Here is a 14598-nt window from a genome sequence, read left to right as displayed (position 1 = left end):
ATCCGGTCTGTGTGACATGGGCCGGACTATTGGGCCATGAAGATACAAGATAGAAGACTTCATCCTGTGTCCGGATGGGACTCTCCTTTGCGTGAAAAGCAAGCTAGGCGGCCAGATGTATTATGTCCTTTCTATGTAACCGACTTTGTACAACCCTAGGCCCCTCCGGTGTCTATATAAACCAGAGGGGTTAGTCCGTAGAGGCAATCATAATCTGACAGGGTAGACTTCTAGGGTTTTAGCCATTACGATCTCGTGGTAGATCAACTCTTGTAATCCTCATATTCATCAATATCAATCAAGCAAGACGTAGGGTATTACCTCCATCAAGAGGGCCCGAACCGGGGTAAAACTTCATGTCCCCTGTCTCTTGTTACCATCAACCTTAGACGCACAGTTCGGGACCCCTACCCGAGATCCGCCGGTTCTGACATGGACACCCGGGTCTATTTTCCATCATATTAGTTTCCGAGCTACTATTTTGCAATATTTTATTTTCAGATCTATAAACCAAAAATCCCAAAAATATTTTATCTTTCGTTTTGTTTTATTTATCTATTTCTATCAGATCTCACCTTTGCAAGTTACCGTGAAGGAATTCACAACCGCTTTATCACGATGGGGGCAAGTGTTTGATTGTTTGTGCAGGTACTGGTGATTTGTACGTTCTTCTTCTACTGGATTGATACCTTGGTTCTTAACTGAGGGAAATACTTATGTCTACTGTGCTGCATCACCCTTTCCTCTTCAAAGGAAAAAACCAACGCAAGCTCAAAAAGTAGCAATGAACATTGTGCTCAGGAAATGGAGCCATGCCTATGAACAACATCGATCAACTATATATTTTTCTTTATTTGTACACCTCACAATTTTGTCTTCAGTTCTGATGTGAATATTGGCGCTGATCTGCGAGCCATTAAAATGCATTAGCAGCCATGGTAGCTTCATTTGTATTTGATGGAATGTTGTAACGAGACAATCTTAAAGCAAGAGAACACACGAATCCTAAATTGAAACCTTCTTTGCGGTAACCAAAGTTGAAACCTTCATAACATCACAATACAATTTCATTATGCTAGAAAATCATGCTTACATAAAAAAATCCTGAAAAATCGATAGCAATGGCAGAAAAATTCAACTTTGTTTCGCCGACATGTGGGACATCCTTCATCCGGCTCCACCTGCCATGCAGCAATATTGAGTGCACAACTACAGGGAAGATTCACCCCAGTCGTTGCGCCGCAATAATGATGACTAGTGAGCAGTCAAATCACAGAGCCCCACCTTCGCCACAGTAAGTTGCTCGGACGAAGCAACCATTATTTCTCTCTTCGTTAAATCCGCTAGTACTCCAATAATGCCAGAGTAATAAGTTTCTCGGGCGAAGCAACCATCACTTCACCTTCCCCACAGTAAGTACTACCTCCTTTTTTATTCTAGAAACAACCACAGGTGAATATGAGACGGTAGCAGCACAACAACTGAATCAAAAATTGAAACCAACCAATGAACTACTATTAATGGTGAGCGCTTTCTAGTATCATGTACTCAGTTTGTCCATGTATGTAGCGCTTAATGAGTTTTCCGAGACTAATTTATAGGACATACAAGTTGCTCAAAGCATACAGTCAAATTCGTACATGAAAGGATCTTCGAATGATATAATTTTCAAATTATATAAAATTTTATCAATAGTCAAAGGCAACCTCGAAGAATACATTAGACCCTATAAAAAATCTTATCAATAGTCAAAACCAAATGTTACTACTACATCAAACAAGTTCAAAACGAGAAACTAGACCCACTCACGGCACGGCACACCTGTCTCGTTTGGTCCATCGGTCAAAGCGCTTCCTCTTCTTGGCAAAACAATAGAGTAAAGTAGTTTTTTTAGAATGCTCTTGGCATGTCGCTAACATGTGATGAGTTAGCCGACCTCAATAGACGGCAAAATCGCCAGCCCGCCGCACTTTGAGAGAGATGAGAAGCGAGAAGCAATGCGGGCTGGTGGATTACTATAGCTAGGTGGCGCACGGAGGCCGAGAAATATGGTGATAGCATGGGTTTGCCATGTATGATGTAACTACCCTGGGCTGCCATGTTTTGGACTCTTCCGGTCTACTATGAAGAAGATTGGGTAGATTTTATATCGCTGAATAAAAATATTAAAGAGTCCAGACGCTCCACCGCAAGGTTTCTTGCTCTTTCTCGATCGTCGGAAAGCGTTCTTCTATGTTTTGCCGACACATGGGACATTCAGCATCCAGGTCCACGTGTCATGCAAGAAAATGGAGTTAAGTATAGTAGGAGAGACTCACTAACGGTCACGAACCTAGGTGGAGTACGTGCACCAATCACCCCAAAAAAAGGAATACGAGCACGAAAAGAAGAGGTGCAAGCAACGACACAGGTACTCTTTGCCTCTTTCCCTAATACTCACGCGCGGGTACATGGTGAGCTTATTTTTGTACGAAGAGACAGCTCACCTGATAATTTGGCGAGTGTAGTAGTTGTTCATGGGAACCACGCATGGACGAACCGAAGTTCGATCATGACGTGGTGGCGCGTTTTTTGTAAATTAAGTTATTCTATTCAATGGCACGTACGCAACATCATTTTCTCAATGGAACGTGAATCGTGCACACACTAAATGACGGAGCATGGGATGGTAGTCATGGCCATGGTCACACAAAATGACGGAGCATGGGATGGTAGTCATGGACATGGTCAGCCCTTTTTGAAGACTAATACACTACTTTTGATGTGTCCCGTCAACTCACAAATGAGGAGAAAGCTTTGCTTACTACTACTAGTACAACATTTTCCTTGCTCACGCGCGCGCGATGCTCGCGGAACGAGGAGAAGCTTTTGCTTTACGATAATGCACTTAACACAGACGGTGGACGTGCAACAATTCATTCGATATCAGATCACTACTAGAAATACCCCTATAGACAGCCGCTTACTAGTAGCGTGGGTTATCTGACCCGCGCTACTACTACTTAATAGAAGCGTTGGTAAAAACAATGCGCTACTACTAAAAAATAATAGTAGCATTGTCCTACTGTTTTCGCGTTACTAGTAAGTGGTCCTTATAATGCCCCCGAGACATGCAATAGTACTAGCGTGAGGTATAAAAGCCGCGCAACTACTAAATTAATAATAGTAGCGTGTGTATGCCGCCCCGCGCTACTACTATGGATGGACCGGGTGAGCTGGTGTGCCTGAGTTAGTAGCAGCGCGGCATCCATGTCCCACGCTACCACTTGGTCGCACCGCACCGCGCACCGCAATGTGTTCTCTCCCCTCAGATCGATCTGATCGATCGATCTGGCTCTCCCTCCCACGCCCCACCCAATCTCTCTCACGCCGTTACTCCTCCCAATCCCGCCGTTACCAATGCCTCCTCCGCCCCCAAACGACGGCGACAGGGACGTCGCGGTCCTCCCCGCCACCCACCTCTGCCCCGCTCCAGCGCGTCGCCCAAAGCCCACAAGCCTAACCTAACATCAGCTCTCTCTACTCTATTCAACACTACTCTATTCCAAGTCAATAGATTTTGACATGGATGAACTTGATTGGACGATGGTAAGAGTGGTAGCAGGAAGCTATAAACCATATCAAGATCAATTATACAGTCCAAAAAAACTCATCATCAGCGTTCTATGGCACCCGGTGCATAGGTAGCACCACAAGTGCGGGTGCACCGGATACATTCCTTTCAAAAAATAGGGAACCTTAAAAAAATGGAGCTCAAATTTGAGAAGGATCTTCAGTTGTCGCTTAGCCGCTACCGCCGGAAGAGGTGCAGGACCAGCCAACCCACATATGGACGCAACGGTCAATGGCCAGACCGCTCAGACGCACCGTTACTTCAACAGAACCATCTCACTTCTCAAGCTCATCATCTCCAACAGTCGAATGCCAAGATGTCTGACTGCCTATTTGGTATTGGAGTTACAGGGAGTGCGTAATTTTTATGTATCTAGCTTAATTCACTTTTCTTCATGTTCTATCTCTCAACTAAGTAATCTAATGCAAAATGTTAATTAGTGTGCTATCTCTGTTCATAGGATTTTCATGTCTAATCCATCTTCCATGTTTTCATGTTATATTGAGGTGAATCAGATCTTTACATAATGCTACTTTTTGGGATACTGCATCAGATGATTCTTTTGAAGATGCAGGACACACGAATTACCTTTGCCTTGCCATGGTGCTCAAGAACTGATGATGGTGCTCTAATCAGCAACACCTCACTACAGCCCCGTGGAAACAACGCCTCTACTCCTCTACCTAGAACGAATATTCCTAATTAAAATTCTCTTACAGAAATATTCACTAGAGGGATGGGGATCAATATAACCCATCTTGAACCAGATCCAAAAGAATATCAATCTTGATTTGGGACGAAGGCAGGGTTCTTGGATCCAGGAAATCAAGAGGCGGACGAACTACATGTGTTGAATTAGCTGATGAGAAGATGAGGCGAAGCGAGTAGTACCTGCTGGGGGGAAGCGTGATGGCCATCTGGACGATTGCTCACCTAAGGACGCTGGTTCCACCAACGGTGCTGACAAGTCGTGGTGGGATCTGCCATTGAAGTTGAAGGTCAGGGTAGGGGGATACGCTCGTTGCCATGGTGCTGGTCCAGGACGCTAGCAAGTGCAAAGAAAAAGAGTTAAACCCTTGAATTTTGTGCACTGAAAATTAATATACATACATAAAATAGGGAGTTAAAAGTCCAAAACTGATCGAAAAAAGATGTAACCAAAAATTACGTAGTTGAACAGTTTCTGAAATCTCTAGCAGTTGATTCTTTCAGCCATATGAAAATATCTGTTAGTAGGAAAGTGGTGTTAGACGATAGCCACTATAGATTAGAAAAGAGACATGCTTATTTGAAGCATAAACCTAATATTGAAAGAACCTTTTCATCGAGATAAACCTGCAAGTATACATCAGACAAACAGAATTGTGAAGATTCTGAAAAAAGAAAAAAGATCTACGAACCAAGTTTGTGGAGAAGAGATTAAACATTCATTAGCAGTAGTATTCCCAGAACTGTACTGTCTGCGAGTATATATTGGCCTATTTATCCATCTCTTGTTGAAACAAAATGCTATTTTACTGAATTAAAAAATCGCTTAACACTGTCACAGCACGAACAAAGTAGAGTTGTATTCTGGCAAACGCGCTTCATCCTACAGCCAGCTAAAAAAAACAATTCAAAGTGAAACTCACATCGGGAGGAGGCATGCCGATCTTAGGCACCCGGTGCTGGACGACGGGGTTGATGGATGGCATGCCGCCACCGGTGCCTGCGGTTGTGGTGCCCCTCCTGGAGCCGCCGGGGGTGAATGGGCAGATGAGGGCATGGAGGGCACAAAATATTTACAAGGGTGTTATTCCAGTTTAAGTTATAACCGATCAGGCTATTCATCTTCTTACACTGAATTTTGTCATATGATTTATCTGTCAGCACTTCCCCTTTCATACGAATGAATGACTCTAGGAGAAAGAAAAATCCTTCATTGCGCTTTTCGACCTGCAGTGACCAAAAAGTACTGATCAGACGGTGCCCATTTTGATACTCGTGTTTGCCTAAAATGGCATTAAAATCGCTTCCATAGTAATCAGTAACATCCAGGTTGCAACATCATAGCCCAGAAAGACTATTTTCAACCATGTCATCGAGTTCTATTGGCCAGAGTGGAGGGCGTGCAGGTGAATGAGTTAGTCGGGGCGGCGTCGCTGGAGCACGTCCTGCTGGCGGCGGCGCTCGACCGCGACGGAAGAGGGAAGAAGGAACACGTACTGCTGGCGGCGGCAGAGGGAGATGAAGGCGGAGGTCTTGCTGGTTGCAGAGGAGCTCGATCGGGGCGGCGGCGCTCAAACGGGGCAGCAGAGGGAGATGGAGCAGGTCCTCGTCGCGACGGCGCTCGTGAGGGGCATCAAGGGGAGAAGAAGGCGGCGCTAATGGGGCGTCTAGGAAAGAGCGGCGTGGCCGCGTGCTTCATCCCGTCGGCCGCCGGCGCGACCCCCATGGCGCACTGGCGGCTAGGGTTGGGGTCGAGCGAGCCGGGTGGGAGTGGGACTGTTGGAGGAGAAGGGCCTACTCCATTCATCGGTGGAGAAAGCCTGCTCGATGCAGCGACGTACACGGTCCCGGATGAACCATGGGCCTCCAAAAATGTTACCGGAGTAGCGACCCTTCACGAGTCAGGCCACTCGCGGTCCACGGCACGCGCTGGAGTTATTTCCACGTGAATCGGACGACCTAGAACGATTGAATCATGAGAATGGATGGCTGAGAATCTAATAGCCTGAGATGTCTCGAAAAATACTCGCCGTATCGCCGTATTGCTGTTTTTAAAAATTGTCGTATCCTGTATCACTGTACTTGTATCACCGTATCAGTGTCGCCGTATCAGTGCTTCATAACCGCTCATGCTCGTGGTCTGCTTTCGGTTTAGCCCTCTCTTGCTTGCTCGTGGTCTGCTCTCGTCTGCCCAGCTGTAAGCAGTGGCCTGTGTGCTGGAGCAGGCGGGACGTCCGGACGTGGGCTGAAGGCAGGCACTGATGTGCGCTGGTGGCCGGCACCACGGAACGGCGGAAGCCAGCAGCTGCGCTATGAGGCGGCGGTCAGTGGAATATGCTTTTAGATGGGAGGTCACACATGAATGTAGTAGCGAAAATCATGGTTGGATAGGTCTGAATGTCCAAGTTCCTTCCCTGGTGCATGCCTTTTCCGTCGTTGTTCTTCATTTGCTCTCTAGTTTTGTTAATCCCCATTTCCTATTCCCTTTTAAGTTTTATTCTTTTTAATTCAATAAAGGAGGCAAAAGAAACTACGTAGTAAATAAATGGAGCCAAAAGTTGGAAACTGAATGACAACAACGTCAACTCAGCCTTCAGGTTGTAAAACTTAATGCACACGCGCTTCTTTACTTCGGTCCTTAGCAGGTTCTTTTTAGAGTTTCAGTCCAGAGCAGAGAAAAGAAGCGGCAAATCAGTGGAGCAAAGCAATACAAAGGGCCCTTTTTGTTTTTTCTAAAGAAAAAAAGCATCACATCAGATCTTTTTGGGCGCGTGGATAGATCATAGATGTATTCTTTCTTCCTTGTGCAAATAAACATGGACCCAAAATGTAGTGTAGTTATGAAACTGAAAACTGAATGACACAGTACGCAGTCAGTGAGGTCAGTTTCAGGTTCTGAAACTGAAACTGATTGCTTTTCTTTCCTGAAACTGATTGCTTTTCTTTCCGCTGCTCATTTGTTCAGTTTCAGTTTGGTAATTATGTTTCTGTCGACATAACAAGGGTACTTATGGTTATATAAGTGTGTGTGTGGTGTCATTCAATTAGCTTTGACACCTACCTACCTGCTATGGATGATCAAACACCATATATATATGAACCTGTTTTCCTCCCTACCTAGGGCATGAAATGAAATGAATTCTATACTTATTTTTCAAAAGTTTGAAATCTACCAAGCAGAGGCGTCATTTCTCTTGCTAATCACTTCACTCCAAGTGTGGAGAAAGAGAGGCGTAACCAATTAAAATGTAGGTTGACATTCTGACAAGCTACTAGTAGCGTGGGCTGTATGGCCCGCGCTACAACCAAATGCATCTCCATGGTCCGGCCAAGCTGTGATTGATCGAGGCCGCTGCCGAGTTCTTTCATCCGTGAGGACACCTCCAGCCAGCAGTAGTGTTATTGGGGAACGAAAGCCGTTTCGAGGGCCACTCGGTCTTTCTGTTTTATTCTATCCATGGCTTATTGTTTGTCGAGAACCTTGGATTTGTAATGAAGTTTGCTGGTTGTTGATGTGCAGCTGACTATCCATTTACAAATGCAGTGCGTCGTTCAAGTGAAGGAGGGAGGAGAATGCGAAGCCGAACGCGGACGCAGGTGCGGTGCCTCGGAAGAGAAAGAAGGTTAACTCTCTTCTTTTTTTGTTATGTCACAATAGGCCAGCCTAAGATTTCCAAGTGTTTCATGGTCTCTTCTTATTTTGAGCATATGCATGTCTGTTCGTAACAACAATGATTTTGATCATCAGCGTGCTTGCTCGTAAAGATTACAAGAAATTGGTAGTATCATGCGTTGTTTCATTAAAGGGAGGTGAAACAACAACACCAATGACTCCAATGATCACAAGTTCCTATTTGCACTTGGTGCTAAATGCAATGGCTTGGCAAAATAAGTTAGTGTGTTGATTAATGTTTGGTTTTCCTTTTTTATTTTTCATCTGAATAGCATTGCCGTAGATATCCATTTTAGATAACATGTTTGAAAATTTGAAATTTTCCAAGTTACTCTATAGTGACAATGTATTTATTTGTTAAGAGGTTTTAAGGGTCAATTCTTTTTTTGAATGTTATCCTTTTATCTAAACTAAATGGTTGTCGTCTGAGATGAAACAATGTGTTTACTGTACCAAGAAGGGGATGTATGCATTGTTCCTATATCCAAATTAGCCAAACTGTAATTTCTTATATGAAGGCTCTTTGCAATACATCTTGGGGCAACGTGCAAAATTTATGCTGGACTCATGAGTCAATGCGGCAAAGCGTGCATGTTGCTTCTAGTTTTATTGTTAACCATGCTATGGTCCAAACTCCTTTTTATCCAGCTCATATGATATTTCTCATCTTTTGTTTTCTGTCCCGATGCCTCATGTATTTACAGTAGAAATGTTCTAAATTTACTGCTTCTTGAACATGGCCAGGGCAATGGATAAAATCTAGATGCTAAGTTGACTTTTTTTCCTGCAGATTTGCTTATCGTGAAGACGCTTGCAAGGATGCAGCGGGAGCAGATCATTTGGAGAGATAGGATGCCACAGTTTGGTCTTTCTATGCATTTTAGTTTGCTTGTAACTGTGTTTGCACTAGCTGGAATAAGTGACTTGGCAAGAACTGTAGGTGTCTGGATATGCTCTAATGCTCCTGGTTTACTATAAATCTTGGATTTGTAATGATGTGTAATGCATAAAATGGAATTTGGGGATTTTAATTTTTTTAATTCGTAATTAGTTAGTAGTAGTGTGTGGGACAAACCATGCGCTACTAGTATCCTAGATACTAGTAGCGTGTGTTACCATAGAAGCGCTACTAGTATCCAAGATACTAGTAGCATGTGTTGCTATAGAAATGCTAGTACTATTTTAGTAGTAGCATGGGTTTACCCGCGCTACTACTAATTTTTAGCTGTAGTGCGATATATTAGCCAATTTCCAGCGCTGCTAGTAGCCTTTTCCCTAGTAGTGGATTGCCATAAGTATCTATACTATAGTAGTACCATCATCATTGTTTGACTTCCGGAAGAGGCGAAGAGCCAAGCGCACGGTCACCTACTCACAGTATAACCGACCATGTTTGCACGACTCTTTTAATGTGGTACAATCTAAGTGGATTGCTCCAGTGGTCATCACACGTGAGCCAATCGATTCACGCCCTTCCGTGCTCCATTTTGTCTTGTGTTCCTTCCTCCGTCCAGCACGCTGACAAGTGGGCCTCATGCTCATGTATTCCAACGTGGTAGTCAATTATTTTGCCAGAGTTAGCTATCACACCCTTTCGTTGCCACGTCAATGTAAGCACTAGAAACAAGTTAGACTTGTTCGGTTCAACCGCCTCCCTAGGTGTTTGGAGAGGAATTGGCCGGCGTGAGGCGGTTCTATAGGTGGGTAGGCGGCAAAAAACAGAGGAAAACGCGCGAACCAGCTAGACGAGGGAGGGAAGCTCCTACATTCGTGGGCGACGTGGCATTGGCCATTGGGCGGCAACACGCGGTCATCTAGGTACGCAATAAAGGAAGCGAAGAGGCTTCCTATATCGGCAAGGACCGGCTTCACTACCGATTGCTCATTCAATAGAACTCCCAAGTTAACTGTGCTGAGTCTGGAGTAGTCATCAGATGGGTGACCGAATGGGAAGTGGACTCGATGTTAAAACTAATGGGATGGGTTACTATAGACGTTTAATTGGCTTAAATGTATATAGTGCTCCCTCCTATTAGTTGATCATCGAGGTCTTTGTTTTGTAATTTTTGACATTTTTTGTTTTTTGAACACATGTTAATCGAAGGTCTATCGCGTTACTTTTTGATATTTTTTGTTTTTTGAACACATGTTAATTGTCTTGAAAGAAGTTCTATCATGTTACTTCACGACATCTTTCCAAAAAAAGTGATATGACTTTTTCAACCTATAAGGCATGTCTGTCAAATTAACCTCAAGGTACTTGTTCTTAAATTAACCTCTGGGTCTTGCAGGAGTACTTATTTTTTGAACACATGTTAATTGAAGGTCTATCGCGTTATTTTTTGATAATTTTCCTTTTTTGAACACATGTTAATTGGCTTAAAAGAAGGTATATCGTGTTACTTCACGACATCTTTCCAAAAAAGTGATATGACTTTTGTCAACCTATAAGGCATGTCTGTTAAATAAACCTCGAGGTACTTGTTCTCAAATTAACCTCTCGGTCTTGCAGGACTACTATTTTTTTTGAACACATGTTAATCGAAGGTCTATCGCATTACTTTTTATAAATTTTTTTGAACACATGTTAATTGGCTTGAAAGAAGGTATATCGTGTTACTTTACAACATCTTTCCAAAAAAGTGATATCACTTTTGTCAACCTATAAGGCATGTCTGTCACATAAACCTTGAGTTACTTGTTCTCAAATTAACATCTGGGTCTTGCAGGAGTACTTGTTTTTTGAACACATGTTAATCGAAGGTCTAACACATTACTTTTTGATATTTTTTGAACACATGTTAATTGGCTTGAAAGAAGGTCTATCGTGTTACTTCACGACATCTTTCCAAAAAAGTGATATGACTTCTGTCAACCTATAAGGCATGTCTGTCAAATTAACCTCGTGGTACTTGTTCTCAAATTAACTTCTGGGCCTTATATGAGTGGTGCAATGTGTCAGCGTCAATTGCAAGACGAGCCAGCAAGCTAGCAGTGGAGTTGCCAACATGCTCAAACTGAACACAACATTGAGTAGAAAGAAGCATGCCCAGGAAATTAATGCGTGCTTAGGTAGGCCTTTGCTCAAAGAGCAAGTGTATATAAGGTACAATCAACAGGCTATAAGGACGAGGAGCGAGAAGCGATATGGGCTGCTGGATATACTATAACTAGATGTCCCACGGAGGTAACATTACAACCACCTTACGAAAATAATGGTAACCGGTTTTACGTGTTTATAATGGTATTATCATTGGACTGCCATTTAGGATAAATGATGAGGTGGATGAGAGAGACAATAAGAAAATGCATGTCTTCTCTTGAGTAATAGATGATGTATTAGCAACAATATGTCTCACCAAATATTTATCGTCTTATCAAAGATAAGGCTAAAAATAACCCACTTCAACATATTTTGATGTCTCATGTAGATTATGTGACAGGCTTAAGATAAAACTTTCTTATCAAGCACCGTGCATGCTCTAAATAGTAACAAATTAACATTTGGGTAGTTCACAATAACATGTGAGATTATGAATATATCTTTTTGCAAATATATCAGAACAAAATGTTCTTTTTTATGGGTAGAAAAGAATGTTCAATGTGACTGATTACCTCCATGCTGGTTTTGACTACCTTAATTTTAAAATGAACCACGTGTTTTGTTTGGTAACACAAAATTATTAACTAAATGGTGATTATACACCATGTCCTGCCACGTACGTATGTGCAGCAAGAAAGATTTATTCAGGTTCCTTCTTGACCATTCTTTTGCCAACACGTGGGACATCTAGCATCAAGGTGCACGTGTCATGCAAGAAAATGGAGATAAGCAGTGCGCAAGTGATTCATGCACTTCGATGGCACGTATTACGCAATATTTTTCTCCTCGATGGTACGTGAATAGTGCACGTACTCAATGACGGAGCACGGGATGGTAGCCATGGACATGGTCTTCCCTTTTTGGAGAGAGTACTAAATAACTTTGATGTGTCCCTTCAACTCGTAGAACGGCGAGAAGCTTGCTTACTATGCCTTCTCCCTCGCCCACGCGTGCGTGGTGGCTTGCAGCTCGAGGAGAAACTTTTGCTTACAAACGGTGAATGTGCAGCAATTCATTTGGTGTCAGATTGGCAAAAGTACTACTATAGTACCATCATTATTGTTCGACTTTCGGAAGAGGCGAGGAGCCAAGCGCAAGTGTAACACCCACAATGCGGCTATATCTCCCACGTGTCGGAGCACGACTTAGAGGCATAACCGCATTGTAGGCATGTCGCAAGAGGGGTAATCTTTACACATCCCATGTACTGAATAAGAAAGAGGTACAGAATTGGTTTACAATCGCCACTTCACACAATAGCATAAATATAACATTACAATCATCCAGATACAAACAAGGTCCGACTACGGAACCAAAATAAAGACAACCCCAAATGCAAAAGATCCCCGATTGCCCCGACTGGGCTCCACTACTGATCGACTGGAAAACGAAAACAACACAACGAACACGATCTTCATCGAGCTCCTCCTTGAGCTCGGATAGGTCACCTGCATGGTTATCATCGGCACCTGCAACGGTTTAAAGTAATCTGTGAGTCACGGGGACTCAGCAATCTCACACCCTCGCGATCAAGACTATTTAAGCTTATGGGTAGGGAAAAGGTAGTGAGGTGGAACTGCAGCAAGCACTAGCATATATGGTGGCTAACTTACGCAAATGAGAGCGAGAAGAGGAGGCAAAGCACGGTCGTGAACTAGAAGTGATCAAGAAGTGATCCTGAAACTACTTACGTTCAAGCATAACTCCAACACCGTGTTCACTTCCCGGACTCCGCCGGAAAGAGACCATCACGGCTACACACGCGATTGATGCATTTTAATTAAGATAAGTTTCAGGTTTTCTACAACCGGACATTAACAAATTCCCATCTGCCCATAACCGCGGGCACGGCTTTCGAAAGTTCAAAACCCTGCAGGGGTGTCCCAACTTAGCCCATCACAAGCTCTCACGGTCAACGAAGGATATTCCTTCTCCCAGGAAGACCCGATCAGACTCGGAATCCCGGTTACAAGACATTTCGACAATGGTAAAACAAGACCAGCAAAGCTGCCCGATGCGCCGACACCCCGATAGGAGCTGCACATATCTTGTTCTCAGGGCAACACCGGATAGGTCAAGCTACGAGTAAAACCAGCCCTCGAGTTTCCCCGAGGTGGCCCCGCAGGCTGCCCGGTTCGGACCAACACTTAAACAAGCACTGGCCCGGGGGGGGGGGGTTAAAATAAAGATGACCCGAGAGAGAGCGACTCCCAAGGGAAAAGTAGGTGGTGGTGAGGCAAAAGGTAAAATCAAGGTTGGGCCTTGCTGGAGGAGTTTTATTCAAAGCGAACTGTCAAGGGGTTCCCATTATAACCCAGCCGTGTAAGGAACGCAAAATCAAGGAACATAACACCGGTATGATGGAAACTAGGGCGGCAAGAGTGGAACAAAACACCAGGCATAAGGCCGAGCCTTCCACCCTTTACCAAGTATATAGATGCATTAAAGTAAACAAGATATAATTATGATATCCCAACAATAAACATGTTCCAACAAGGAACAAACTCCAGTCTTCACCTGCAACTAGTAATGCTATAAGAGGGGCTGAGCAAAGCGGTAACATAGCCAAACAACGGTTTGCTAGGACAAGGTGGGTTAGAGGTTTGACATGGCAATATGGGAGGCATGAAAAGCAAGTGGTAGGTATCGCGACATAGCAATAGATCGAGCAACTAGCAAGCAAAGATAGAAGTGATTTTGAGGGTATGGTCATCTTGCCTGAGATCCTGCAAGGAAGAAGAACGAGTTCATGAAGAAGACAAACAGACATAGTCGAACGAATCCTCACAAACGCGATGTTATCGGAACTAACCCGAAGAAGTATCACCGGAAAGAAGCAAACAACATAGTAAACAACCATCACATAATCATGGCATGATGCACAAGCAAGTATGATGCATGTCCGGTTTAATGAAGCATGGCATGGCAAAGTGCAACAAACAACACTACAAATTAAGTGGATCTCAATATGCAACGAGTTGCATATTGACGGAACACCACATGGCTTATTTAGTTCTCTCTCAGTTAGGTACTCAACAATATTAAATGTTGGTTAACATGGCAAGAGGTGAAGCCTAACAAAACTATACCATTTAAACAATTTAAATGGGGCCGGATATAACAAACAACAAATGCGGTAAATCCCCATATGCATTAGCAATTTAATGCAAAACAACAATTTTAAACATTTTAATTGTTGTTATCATGATGCGGATGACATGTGCAAGTTTATGCAGTTTTTATTAAAAGTTGACAAGAGCATTATGAAACATTTGTCACCGTGGTGGAAAGAAAAAGGGCCACGACGACGAATCTGAAAATGATGTCACGGCACCATATCGGTTCCGGTAGCTCACGGAGATACCGGTGCAAAGGAAGCAAGGGTGCGGATGTTCGGAACATGCTAGAGATGGTGGGGTGATCCCGGATTCCGGGTGTCCCACGAGTTGGCGACAAGGAAACGAGTGACAATTTGGACACGGTGCAAACACGAGCATCTCA

The 14598-nt window shown here is 43.6% G+C and overlaps 1 protein-coding gene across 2 annotated transcripts; it reads right to left on the bottom strand.

Annotated features, from left to right (window-relative positions):
- Positions 1-865: 865 nt before the first annotated feature.
- LOC123102451 (uncharacterized) lies at positions 866-6163 on the bottom strand. 2 transcript variants are annotated; one of them, XM_044523798.1, is made up of 5 exons: positions 5819-6163; positions 5245-5548; positions 4505-4658; positions 4202-4296; positions 866-1436 (listed from the first exon to the last, which is right to left on the bottom strand). In XM_044523798.1, exons 2-5 carry the CDS (start codon positions 5305-5307, stop codon positions 1344-1346), a joined length of 405 nt encoding a protein of 134 aa, XP_044379733.1. In that variant the 5' UTR covers positions 5308-5548; positions 5819-6163; the 3' UTR covers positions 866-1343. The 2 variants fall into 2 exon arrangements, 1 of the variants encoding a protein (XP_044379733.1); XR_006448960.1 differs by lacking the exon at positions 4202-4296 and having other exon boundaries at positions 868-1436; positions 5819-6162.
- Between the last annotated feature and the right edge of the window lie 8435 nt (positions 6164-14598).

The sequence above is a fragment of the Triticum aestivum genome, chromosome 5A, assembly GCF_018294505.1.
Source record: "Triticum aestivum cultivar Chinese Spring chromosome 5A, IWGSC CS RefSeq v2.1, whole genome shotgun sequence".
In the NCBI taxonomy this organism is placed as follows: Eukaryota; Viridiplantae; Streptophyta; class Magnoliopsida; order Poales; family Poaceae; genus Triticum; species Triticum aestivum.
This window is presented reverse-complemented; position numbering and strand designations above follow the sequence as displayed.

Bases quoted from the DNA above. Each gene is read 5' to 3' on its own strand.
- LOC123102451 (XM_044523798.1), bottom strand. From the start codon at position 5,307: ATGCCATCCATCAACCCCGTCGTCCAGCACCGGGTGCCTAAGATCGGC. The intron at 4,659-5,244 runs GTGAGTTTCACT...TGCACTTGCTAG, and splicing joins TCGGCATGCCTCCTCCCGAT to CGTCCTGGACCAGCACCATG. The intron at 1,437-4,201 runs GTAATTCGTGTG...GGTTGTTTCTAG, and splicing joins AGCACCATGGCAAGGCAAAG to AATAAAAAAGGAGGTAGTAC.